The sequence below is a fragment of the Nylanderia fulva genome, unplaced genomic scaffold (genome assembly GCF_048542155.1).
Source record: "Nylanderia fulva isolate GAGA-0341 unplaced genomic scaffold, ASM4854215v1 Scaffold693, whole genome shotgun sequence".
Classification (NCBI taxonomy): domain Eukaryota; kingdom Metazoa; phylum Arthropoda; class Insecta; order Hymenoptera; family Formicidae; genus Nylanderia; species Nylanderia fulva.
The window spans coordinates 18,500-31,013 of NW_028190800.1; the positions used below are offsets into that span (position 1 = coordinate 18,500).

A 12,514-nucleotide genomic window follows, 5' to 3' on the forward strand; every position below is an offset into this window, starting at 1 on the left:
ACCCGTTGGTAAAAGAACGTATGTCGGTATATCGTCGGTAATGTCGGTAAAAGAACGTATGTTGGTATATTGTCGATAACGTCGGTAAAAGAACGTATGTCGGTATATCGTCGGTAATGTTAGTAAATCGAAAGTGTTCTCAATTGATTATTGTTTAAATGACTACCTTGTTGTACGGATTTACGAAGTTATTTCTTGAGACACAAGATTTTTAAGAGATTGAACTATTTGCGTTTTTCCGTGTTAGAATTCCGAGAGTGGCACCGCATGTGGTGGTCGACCCTAGTTTTATAGCCCGACCCTTTTTTTTTATAGCTTCCGCAGTGACGATGGAAAAGAGGAAAAATGCGTCGGAGATTTTTCTAGAATGTTCTCTTCCACGTGGTAGAAGCGTCTCTGAATTTGCTAACACGCGCGATTCCTTAGGTTAACGTGAATTTCACTTACCTTTAGTAGCACTTTCTTGATCGTGTCGGCTCGTGCTTGGAGGTAGTGCGTGCGGCGAGGGTCGTTCACTGGGATGTTTGGCGGCGGCAGGCGTCGTGGTTGGAACGTTATTGGTATGCACTTCCACTGTAGGAGTTCGTCGTTGTTATTATTTTTAATGTTGAAAATGTTCTCGTATTCAGGATCGGCCTGATATTCCACTCCGAGGAATTGAGAATATTCCTCGGTCGCTGATTCGCGATAAAGTCGGTTTAGTTTTCGTAATTGATTCTTCCTTCCTGCGCGTCGCGTCTTAGGCATATTGAATTTGATGCATCCTCTGAATGATTACTCAAATAAGGAGGGTTGATATGCGGCGGACCTCACTATCAATTCCTTATTTTGGCAAATGCTGAGAATGTTAATTCTGACTGTGATGAGCGGTGGTCCGCTCCAAACACAGTTTGAATTATTCTGAATTCAAACGCCGTATGACAAATTTAAACGCTATCGTATTTTATCACGGGAGTGGAAGTTTTGAAGAATACTGAACACTAGTTTTCGCACATGAATACACTGATTTATTCGTATAGTAGTACAAAATTCGAGACTAAAACTTAGAATTAGAATTTAGATTTAGACTTAGAATTTAGAGTTAGAATATTATACTTAGAGTTAGAATTTTAGAATTAGAGTTAGGATTTAGAATTTGGACTTAGAGTTAGAATTTAGGAGTGCGACTATACTGTTCGGTGTCGCGCAGAGAACTGCCAAAATTCGGGACTGCTCTGAGGTCCTTCGTTTCGGCGGCTCGGGCCTGCGGCGGCCTGGAGAGGGGGAACTCTCCGGAGTAGGGGCTCTCACCGTGGTGGGAGATCCTTAGGCGCTACGAAGCGCCACGCTTAGTTTCTAGGCGGAGTTAAGCGTCATGGCCGGCTTGGCGCGCTTTTCAAATAGCGTTTAAGGAACTTGGAGTAAACGAAAAAATTTATACGGCCGGACGTGACACTAGCGTCTAATGTCTAGTATCTAGTGTCTACTTATTTCTCTAGGCAACACGCCGAGATTGAACTTATACTAAAGCGAACAAGCAATGCGTTGGGAAAAATATAGGTGGGAGAGGGGCTGGTTGTAACACCTCCCCCCTAGGAGAAAATGTTGGAGGTACGCTCCAACATTTTGTTCTTTGTATTCGCGCGTGTTGGTCTCGTGTAGTGCAGGTAGAGTTCCGGAGTCGTTCCACTCGTTTGCTTGTTTTTTTTATTACTATGTGTTCTACACTTACTTTAATTTTAATGGTTTACTAAAAAGGGTTAGTCTTACGTTTGTTTACTTGTCTAGATATTTTCTTAACTCGCTATATGAGTACGCTGGGAGAGGATTTGGGGCGTCAGCGATGCCTTTTTCCTTCTCGGGTTCGTGGGGTGGGGCGTTGGCCGCTCCTGGTGTGGTGTCCGCTTCTGTCTCGAGAACGATGTACTCGCGCCTTGGGGCTAGTTCCCTTTGTGCGGGCTTTCCCAGGTATAGGTGCAGATTTGTTGCTGAGATCCAGATGGCTCCCAGGAGGTGGATACTCCATCCATATATGGAGTGTAGGGCGTACCCATGCAGGATCGTGTCGATGACTAATTTGACAATACGGATAATCACGAAAATTGCCAGGACTCCTGCGCTGGCGGAGCCGAAAGAGACGAAACCCTTCCAGAGTCTTCGGCCGGCTCCTTCGGCGATGCGGTCCAACGAATGTTCGTCTAGGAGGTTGCTCAGTGAGATTGTTCCGGGTGGGACGTGTCCTCCCATCGCTCCATGGGCAATGGTGTTAAGCATCGACGGTTTTTCCATTGGGAACATGATGTGATTTTTGAGTTTTGTTAGATCTTCGTCCGTGTAGATTCCGCTGATCGCTAAGGCGTCGGGGCTGACGTACTTCCAGCCGGGCCTTGTCAGCGGCTGGATGGTGGGGGGTGCGAGCACTTCTATTGGCCGATTGGTCACCCGGAACCACGTCCCATTTACTTGATACATGGTAGGGAGTAGATCGTTGCATTCTCGGCTCGTGCCTTTTCGTACCAGGATACGGGATCGGGGGAGAAAAAAATACGAGGAGTTCTGGTGGCTCACCGGAAGTTCGTTAAAGCATCCTTCTGTGTGACGGATCCTGCATACCACCGGTACGCATTTAATTAAGTGGATCACTTCCCCGGTGGTCACTGCGGTGTATCCCGGGGCTTTCATGATACGGAAGGCCATCTCGTCGGGGGCGATGCTGGAGAGTGACAGAGCGTTCTGCAGGATCTGTCTCTCTAGCGCGCACTTTTGTTCCATAATATCTTGATATAGTTGAGTGAGTTGCGTCTTCATGTGTTTTTCAACATAGATGAATTTGGAGTTGACATATGAGAAGATGTCCAAGTTATCCACGGTGATTTGGGATCGAATCTTGAATGTTTTTCCTCGTTGTGTTTCCATCACGAGGAGTTTGGGATGCTCGGTGCGAAAGATCACGTAACCGCAGAGGTTGAATTCTTCCGTTTTAGTCAGTGCGAAGGTAGTGTCCCTTGTGGTCATGGTGTAGACTATCGTTGATGTTTGATTAGTACGGGGTGACAATCGTGTTGCCATTCCCTCGTACAAGATGTCGTACTTGTTAAAGTGGCAGGTGTCGACGGTTAATGTGGTCCAATATGTCTCCGAGCCGTCTGCGTCTGGGCACGTTCTGGCCGTAACCCGGCAGCGGGTGCCGGACGGTAGGATCAGCTCGTCGCTCGAATGTTTGATGCTAACGTCGAATCGTCGCATTGTGATGCGGACTGTGGCTTGTACTACCACGTTGTCCCATGTTCCGTATCTATCCGCGTATTGGGCGCCGTGACAAGTGCCGTCTGTTGATGCTCATCCAGCCAGTGTTACGCTGCGGTAGTTAGTTGAATTTGCAACGAGCCGGTCGATAATCGTCGTGGCCAGTGTTATCGATCCAGTTTCGTGCAGTCGCCGGCAGGCGTCGTTCCCTAATTCCTGCACGTACTGTCTTCTGCCGTTGTCCACGAGGGAGATGTGGGAGTGCATGCCGCAGTAGTGGATCGTTCTGTCCACCTCGACTTTGCACTGTATCGCATTAGTCCTTCCGTAATCTGACAGCTTCATAAGCTGTACATATACATCAGCTCTCACGGGCTCTATGTTTTCCAAATCGCAGACTCCGACATCCAGCAAGGACAGTGTCGTTATATTCAATCCTTCGCCCTCGCAGTTGTAACCGATGAGTCCGCTTACCAGTGCGGGAAGCAGGGCGATCATAACGGCGATTCGAGACATGTTATTCCTGAGTGTGTCGTTGGCTGTGCGTGTCCGTGCTCGTGGCGTTGGAGTTTGTGGCGGCTGTGCAGCTTCCCTCCAGCGCTGGCGTCTCCGATGGGACGGTGGGAGTGGGGGCAGAATCGGTGTGGGGGGCACTAGGGTGTGCCAATTTAATTTTATCAGTATGCACCACTCGATAGTGGTTGCATCTTAACTCTAGCTTAGCGTTATTGTTCGGTAACATTTCTATTATTTCATGCGGGCCCGAATATTGGGCGTCTAACTTACTTTTTAAGGGTTCTTTTAATAGGTACACTAAATTTCCTACTTAAAAGTCACGCGGCCGCGACCTTCGGTCGTAGTATCTTTTGGAGCGCGTTTTCGCGTTCTGCAGGTGCTCCCTCGCTATCGATTGAGTGTCTCTGAGTTTGTTGAATAGCGTCGTCAGGTATTGATTGTACGTTTCGTTCTTTTCCGTGTTCGTTGACGGGTCCCCGGAGGGTATTTCGGCTGTTTTCCCGAATACGAGTTCGTATGGCGTGTACCGAGTACCTTCGTGGACGCTCGTGTTGATGGAGAACGTGGCGAACTTCAGGTATTCATCCCAATTTTCTTTATTCGCGAATTGTTTCAAGAACTCTGATAGGACTTGGTGAGAGCGCTCTACCGACCCGTTTGATTGGGGGCGGTAGGCGGTTGTTTTGCATTGATTGATCCTGAATTTGCGCGCGACGTTCTTCAACAGGCTGCTAGTAAAGTTACTACCTTGGTCGGTCAATATAATTCGCGGTGCGCCAAAGATACAAATTAGCTCGCTAACTAGTGCGTCTGCTACGGCGATAGACGTGGTTTGTCTCAGAGGAATTGCCAATGAAAACTTAGTCAGGAGATCTTGAATGGTTAAGATATGGGTGTAGCCGTTCCGCGATGTCGGAAGGGGTCCCATGATGTCCATCGATATCTTTTCGAACGCGGTTCCTGGTGTGTCGGTCAACACCATAGGTTGTCGGGTTTTCAGCCGGACTAATTTTTTTAATTGGCAATCCCTACAGTTCTTGACGTACTTCTGTACGTCATCGCGCAATTTTGGCCATTGGTGCAAGAATCTGATTTGTTCCACGGTTTTTGTGACTCCTTTATGCCCTCCGATCAACGTATCGTGGTTCTTGCGGATTATATCGAGGCGTTTATCCTCGGGAGGGATTGACACTTCATTGGAGCACACCGTTATTTTAACGGGTAAATTATTAAGCTTTTTTAATAGTAAATTTCGGATATAACTCCACGGTACGTCGATTACGGGGCCTTTGGATATAGATATCGTTTTTAGGCGCAGTTCCGTTATTACATCGTATAGCGACGCGACGTTTTCCCGGAGCGCTTCCGACTGCGAGGTTTGAGACACACGGTCTTCCATTATTAGTACGATTACATAATACTTCCCTGTCTTGGTTACCTTGGCGCGTCCTAGCATACCGTCGTCCACAGCAGGTAGGCTATCATTTTCTTTTAACAGGCGCGCCCCTTCGTCGCAGGGTTTTCTCCGCTGTGTAGTGAACACGACTATGTTGTCCCGCTGTGTCAGTATGTTATCGCGGGTTTCAATCATGTTCATCTGTAGTGTGCGGTAGTTTTCGACCGCGGGGTCGAACATCGGTTCGTCAGATTCGTTATCCGTTTCGCTATCCTCTATTTCAATGTCGGACGAGTCCGAAGATCTTTCGGACTCTTCCTCTGGTTCCTCGTGGGAATTATAACCGTGTGGGTATAACGATGTAGGGGGTTCGGCGCGAGTTTGCGTATCGGTTGACGCAGTGTGATCGCGGGGTGACAGAGGAGGGTCGCGAGCCGGCGATGCGTAGAAGAGTGATCCGTCGGAAGAGATGGGCAATGCCGAGGTGGTTACCGGGTTTCGCGAAAGTGCATCGGCGTTAACGTTAGATTTTCCCGCTTTGTAGACTACTTTGTAGTCATATTCCGCGAGTTTTAGGCGCCAGCGCACTAGTCGCGACGTCGGATCTTTGACTGAATTTAGCCATACTAGGGGTTTGTGGTCGGTTACTAGCTGGAAGCGGCGACCGAACAAATACGGGCGGAAGTGATTCACGGCATACACTATCGCGAGTTCGGTGATATTGGGTAAAGGGTACGCATCTCCCACGGTCTTTTCGTTTAAGGACCGATAATCTATCACCATTCTCCATCGCTTGTTACCCTTGGAGTCGGCCTTTTTGGGCACGATCCACAAAGGGGAATTGTACGGGGAGGTCGATGGTTTGATGACATTGTTGTCTAATAGTTGTTGCACTTGTTTGTCGATTTCGCTCCGGTGGACCGGCGGGAAACGATATTGTTTGGTATGAATAGGGAGTTCGCTCGTGGTGTTAATAACGTGTTTGACGGCGTTCGTATATCCGAGTTTATCCTCCCGTAAATGAAAAATATCGCTGTATTTCTTTATCAAGCGATTCACGTGTTGCGCTTCTTCAGAGCTCAGGTGTTCCAGTCGTAGAAGCTGTGTGACCGCGAACGCTCTATCGGCGGTGGGTTCGGTGGCCGTACTAGAGCAGTCTAAAGCGGAAGGTCCGTTTGGTTCCTCCAATGCGGGATTACTTTGCCCCAGGAGGTACACTCGGGTTGGTTCAGAGAATTCGACCGGGGCGTTGTTTTGTTCGCGCAGTGTGGTGTTGTCCGTCTCTAGAGTGGATTCCTCACTGTGCTCGAGAGGTTTGGGAGAGTCGATTGAGTCAGAAGAGTTTGTAGATTTAGGAGATTTAGATAATTCGGGTAGGATGTCGACCTCTTCCAGTTCGACCGTGGGTACGGGGAGTTCGACATCTTGTGATGTGGTATTCACGGCGTATAGATATGGCCTACCCGTCGCGGTTGCTTACGATTGCGTCTCCTAAGTAGACTCCGTCGTGTAGTTGCAGCCGCGGTACATAGCCTTCCGTGATCTCGGAATTGACAATCTGAACGTGCGACACGGCCCTAGAGCGTGCCGGTATCCGGACGGTCTCCGCCGTAATTTAAAGGGGAACGAGGCTCCGTGCCATATGACGGTTTGTTCTGCGAAGTTGATTTTCCCTTCACCCTGCAGGAAGTCGGCTCCTAAGATGCCGTCCTGGGAGATCGGGAAGTTATCCGGTACGACGTGGAACTCTACATGATGTCCGTTGATGTTAGTCGTTATTTTTCCCAAAGTCTTTACTTCTCCAGACGTGATTGCCAGTGAGTCGGAGGAGAGTTCGCGCGTCTACCTGGGTGTTGGGTTTGAGTTGTTTGTGTTTAACGAGGTTGCGGTGCGGCTCCAGTAATCCACCATAAACTCGGAGGGTTCCGCGATGTCCTCGCTGTGGACAACTATCGTAGGCGCGTGGGAAAATTCTTTATATTTCGGAGTGTTCCGACTCACGGGTCTTCCTGCTTGCTCCGCTTTTATGGTACCCTCACCCCCGTCGCTAGCCCCTTTGCGTCGCTCCTTTTCCCCCCCCATTCCAACTTCCCTCATTTCCCCCTCCTTTTTAACTCTTTTTATCCCTACATTCATGCCCCGGTTGTTTGCATACGACACCATACGGCTCGTTGTCGCGCGCGTCGCGGGCGTTTGATAGCGTCTATATCCCAGTGTTGTTTTGAGGGAGGCTGCGCTCGCCATTTGTTTTGGCGGGGCTGGGTTATTTCCTTGGGGGCCCCGCAGGGCTTGGGACCTCCGGCATGGTTTTCCCCTGTTATTAGGTGCGGGCTGTTTTCGTGGGCATTTGCCCGCGGGTTTCCCCCCCCGTTACTTGGCCGGGGGCCTTTTACTCTTCGCGGGTTCCCCGAGGATTTTTGGGGTCGAAAGGCGTCGAAGGGACGCGATATTTCCCGGTCGCTCTAAACCGATTTTTTGCGGGGGTAGGGTTTTCGCAAAAAGGTAAAAAAGGAGAATTTTGGCAATCAAAATGCATCGGGGTAAAATATTTTTTACGTTATCAGCAAAAAGAATAGATCGCCTGTGGAATTTTTTTTTAAAAAACCAGCACACGAATAGATCGCCTCTGAATTATTTTTTAAAAAAAACCAGCACACGAATAGATCGCCTCTGGAATTATTTTTTAAAACAACCAGCACACGAATAGATCGCCTCTGGAATTATTTTTTAAACCAGCACACGAATAGACCGCCTCTGGCACTAACTACTATAAAAACTATATATAATTATCAATTTACATGAAAAAATAAACAAAGGATTGCATTATCTTTCAGATAAAAAAAATTGAGAATTGCATTTTAATAAAAAAAATTAAAATAAAATAAAAATAAAATAAAAATTGCATTTTAAACGTCTATTTGAATGTTCTTATAAAATTACACCTACATACATACATATATACAAATATATATATATATATATATATATATATATATTTATATACAGGGTAAGCCATTTTAATCTTTGCACTAAAATTTCTCAAAATTCAAAAGTTTAAGACAAAAATGTTTCAGATAAAAGTTGTTATGGTTTCAAGGGGGACATGAGATGGTGTCATTGATTTGACCTTGAATAGCCATTTGAAGGTTACGTGAGGGTTTCAACTTCAATTTCTTAAATGGAACACTATATTTTTTCTTGCATACTTTTATAGCTGATTCAAGATCTTTCCAAAACACTACAATAAAATATTTTTTCATTAAGTATTTTTCGAGTTATAAGCTGCAAAATTTGCAGTATTTTGACATAAAATACAAAATATCTTGGGAAATATTCATTTTTCGATTATCATACCTTATACTTTTATGCACAGAATAATGAGACGAATCCAATTGGTGTAAAGAAAAACAATAGTTGTCTCAAAGAAAAATTATCTAACTGCTTATTGAAATTTTTCATATTTTTTTTAAAGGTAAATATGTGTTTTCTTTACACCAACTATATATATCAATATAATTATAATAATATATATATATATATTAATACGATGTTCAGCATAACAATACGTACGATTTTTGAAATGTTTGCAACAGTTTAGAAAAAAAATATATATTGTAAAAATTGATCTGTTTGTGCAATCTATTACAAGCAATAAAAAATGAGGAAAAAAATTTTATAAAAAAAATTAGTGTTACCTAACTTGATTTTTTTAATAAAATCATATTTTTTTATATATAATCGATTCTCAATATTCTGCATAAGTTGTAATGTAGGATGGCCAAAAAAAGGCGAATAGCTTATGAGATATATTATACTTTCATAATGTACATAAACTATGAAATATCTCATGAAATCATTTTCTGATTATTTTATTTCCAATTTTAAATCAATTGGTGTAAAGAAAACACAAGATATAAATAAAGATATAATTGGTAAACCAGCAGCTACATATTTTCTCTAAAACTCAAATATCTCGTAAACTTTTCACTTTTTCACAATGTTTATCTTATAATTTTTGATGCAGAATATTGTAACAATTGATTTAGATTGAATATGATGCTTTTATTTAAAAAAAAAATTATGACATTCATTTTTTCATGAAAACATTTTTTTTTAATTTTTCTGTTACGTAATAGCTTTGAACAAATTCATTTTGTACAATATAAATTTTTTAATTATCAGAAACGTCTCAAATATCCTGCGCACTATTATATATATATATAAGATATTATCTATATATATATATATATATAATACATACAGCATACATAATACTGTTACATACAGCACAAATACACAAAATATTACATACCTATTATTATGCACATAAATGTATATAACGATTAGATAGACAAAAAAAAGAAATAGAGAAAAAAAAATAATAGAAAGAGAGCGAACGAGTGAGCCTTTTATAAACGTCGACAACAATATTTTTATGTATGTTATACAGGTAGGTGTGTATGTAATATTACATATATATTGCTTTATGATATATATTTATAATGTAAGAGGCTAGAGACTCATACTCACTAATCTTTCCTCTTTTTTTCTTCAGCTTTCTGTATCTGTTAATTTATTCATTATATCCATGTATGTGTATAACAAATAGATGTATATAATTAATGTTTATTTGTACGGTTATAATGTTATTATATATATATAGATATATATATAATTTCTTTTCTTTTTGTCTATCTAATCGTTATATACATTTATGTGCATAATAAATAGGTATGTAATATTTTGTGTTATTTGTGCTGTATGTAACAGTAATTCTGATATTGAATCAATTTTATGATATGACATAATACTAACCTTTTAAAACATGCTCCCTTTCTACTCAATCTGCGACCAGATAGGGGCAAACGTTTATTTTGTGTTTGCACCCATTATACACTATATATTAATAAATATAAAAATATCACTTTAAAATATCACAGTATGTCTATCTATCACAATATTCGACACGTTATCACACGTTATAACGGTCGAGTCGCGCACTGCGTGTAAGCACGTATAGTACGTACCGCGTGACAAGTGAACCATCCCGCGCAAATATATGTCATTGCGCGCACACGATTTTGTTTACAATATGTATATATAGGGTGTCTACATGCTACATTTTTAGCATGTACCCAATTTTTGTTATTTTTCGCAAAATTATAAGTACACAATTATTTAATATAATTATATATAAAAATTTTTCCCGCGTTGTATGTGTCGTAAGGAGATATATGTATAATTGATCGTTTGCATTGAATGTCACTATTTTCTGAAAAGTAAAAAAAGAGAGCTCTCTCTCTCTCTCTCTTTCTGATCCTTTATGCTTATTGTTAGTATTCTATCAATTAGTAATCAATGCAATCAATCATATCGTTTTACGGCAACAGCCAGTTACTCGTTCACTCACTCATTCATTCTTTTAAAATATGTCCATTTTTATACATAATTATGTAAATTTATATTAAAAAATAAGGGTGCATTTTATAAACATGTCAAATTTGTATATAAAACATATATATTTATATATATAAAGAAATACTTATTTATTACACTTTATACACACAGGTTTTCAAAATATTGCGCAAGGTTCAAAAATTTGAATTCATGAAACATTTTGATAAAGACATCCCCAGAATATAAGTGCCAAAATTTCGAACACTTAAAACATGCTTTAATTTTCGGAATTTTTTTCAATGTAATTTCCCATTCTTAATTTTTGAAAAAGAAAAATCACACCGTATTTTCCAAATTTTGGTTTTATTTACAATTTAATACCCGTTATGCAAACATTGTTATGGTGCAAGAACAATAATTTTTTTGCAAACTCTAACATATTGAATATTGTTGTAATATTTTTATCAAAAAAAAATCATTTTTTGTGTCTTGTTCAGCTCTCCTTGAGCCGTCTTTATCCCCCTCAATCGTAGCGTAGCTCGTCCTTCTGGGCCTCTTCAGTTTGGGGGGAAACAAAAAAAAAAAGTCACAGGGGGCCAAGGGGGAATAGGGTGGCTGCGGCTTTATTAGTGTGTTGTTTTTGGCCAAAAATTGAGCAATTTTGGTACGAATTTCCGGGGGGACCCGGTCATGCCCAAATCATTGGTAAAAATCAAAGGGCAAAAGCCAAATCGATATGTTTAGGTCCTCCCAACTTCTCTAACGGTGATTGAGATTGAAATTCCTTTTTTTTTTCCCACTTCATCAATTTTTCGTTTGTTGTTGACTGCTCGGGCGTCCGGCACGCTCTTCGTCGTTCACATCTTCTCGGCCCTGGAAAAACATTTTGTACCCCGAAAACGTTCTTCGCCCAAAGGTAGCTTCACCATATCCACATCAACTTTGGGAATGGTCCGCGCATTAATTTTGTTTTTCACAAAATTTTGATACGTTCTTTGATCCTTTTTTTTGGAAAAGGGCAAAATCGAAGACGGCCAAAACACTTTGCAAGCAAAGCAGCTGTAAAAATTTAAACTAACATTAAAAAATGCCCGTATTGTCGGCATAAATGAAAACTGAGTACCAACATAACGCCACAAAAAAAATCGAAAAGGATTATACGTCCCCCTGGAAATTCAAATTCGGGATATTTTTGAACACACCTGTAATTTTTTTTTTTTTTTTTTTTATTAAAAAAAAAAGCCTTTTCTTTTATTTTGCTTTTCTTTTTCTGCGTTTCGTTCTTTTTTTTCTTTTGTTTTTTTTTTTTACCTTTTTGTCCCGGGGGTTTTTTAAATTTTTTTCTTTTTTTTTCCCCCCCTTCTTTCTGTCTTTACATGGGTGTTTTTTTTGTATGTGTATATGTTAAATTTGGATTTGTATGTTGTTGAGGTTGTGTTTTTTTACTTCATGTTTTTTTATTATAAAGCAGCTTTTTGAAAACCGAAAAAAATTTTTCACAAAAATTTTAAATTTATCAAAATTTTTTACGCACAATTGAAATATATTTTCATTATTTTATCTTTATTAATTTTTTCATAATAAATGGTTTTTTTGCCCTTTGTAAAAAGAGAAAAATTTTTGGGTTTTCTTCTTTTTGTGTCGTTTTTAAAATTACTTTTTAAAATTTATTTTATAAATTTAATTAAAAAAAGCGCATTTTTCAAATAGAAAAATAAAGTAAAAAAATAAAATTTTCCAATCTTCTCAAACCCAAACACCACACACACGCAACAACTTCCAAAAAACAATGTTTATAAATATACTATACAGGATGTAAAAACGATCTAATCAGGGTTTTTTGAAGAAAATACGTTTTTTTGAAAAATGTTTTTTACCAAAATTATAAGGGTTATTATATTACTAGTAGTATTAGTATTATGTTGAATACATTTTCAAAGTACTAAAGATATTTGGGAAAAAATGGAAACCCCCATTTTT

At 40.7% G+C, this 12,514-nt stretch overlaps 2 protein-coding genes across 2 annotated transcripts in view; both read right to left on the bottom strand.

Annotated features, from left to right (window-relative positions):
- Nucleotides 1–1,755: 1,755 nt before the first annotated feature.
- LOC146720436 (uncharacterized) lies at nucleotides 1,756–3,741 on the bottom strand. Its single transcript, XM_085488414.1, is given in 1 exon segment — nucleotides 1,756–3,741. A coding segment is annotated over 1 exon segment (1,986 nt).
- A 310-nt stretch (nucleotides 3,742–4,051) lies between these two features.
- Nucleotides 4,052–12,514, bottom strand: part of LOC146720437 (uncharacterized) — a 14,202-nt gene continuing 5,739 nt past the window's right edge. The window contains exon 2 of the mRNA XM_085488415.1: nucleotides 4,052–6,561. Within this exon, the coding sequence (XP_085344541.1) occupies nucleotides 4,052–6,561 (2,510 nt within the window). The remainder of the gene's footprint in view (nucleotides 6,562–12,514) is intronic.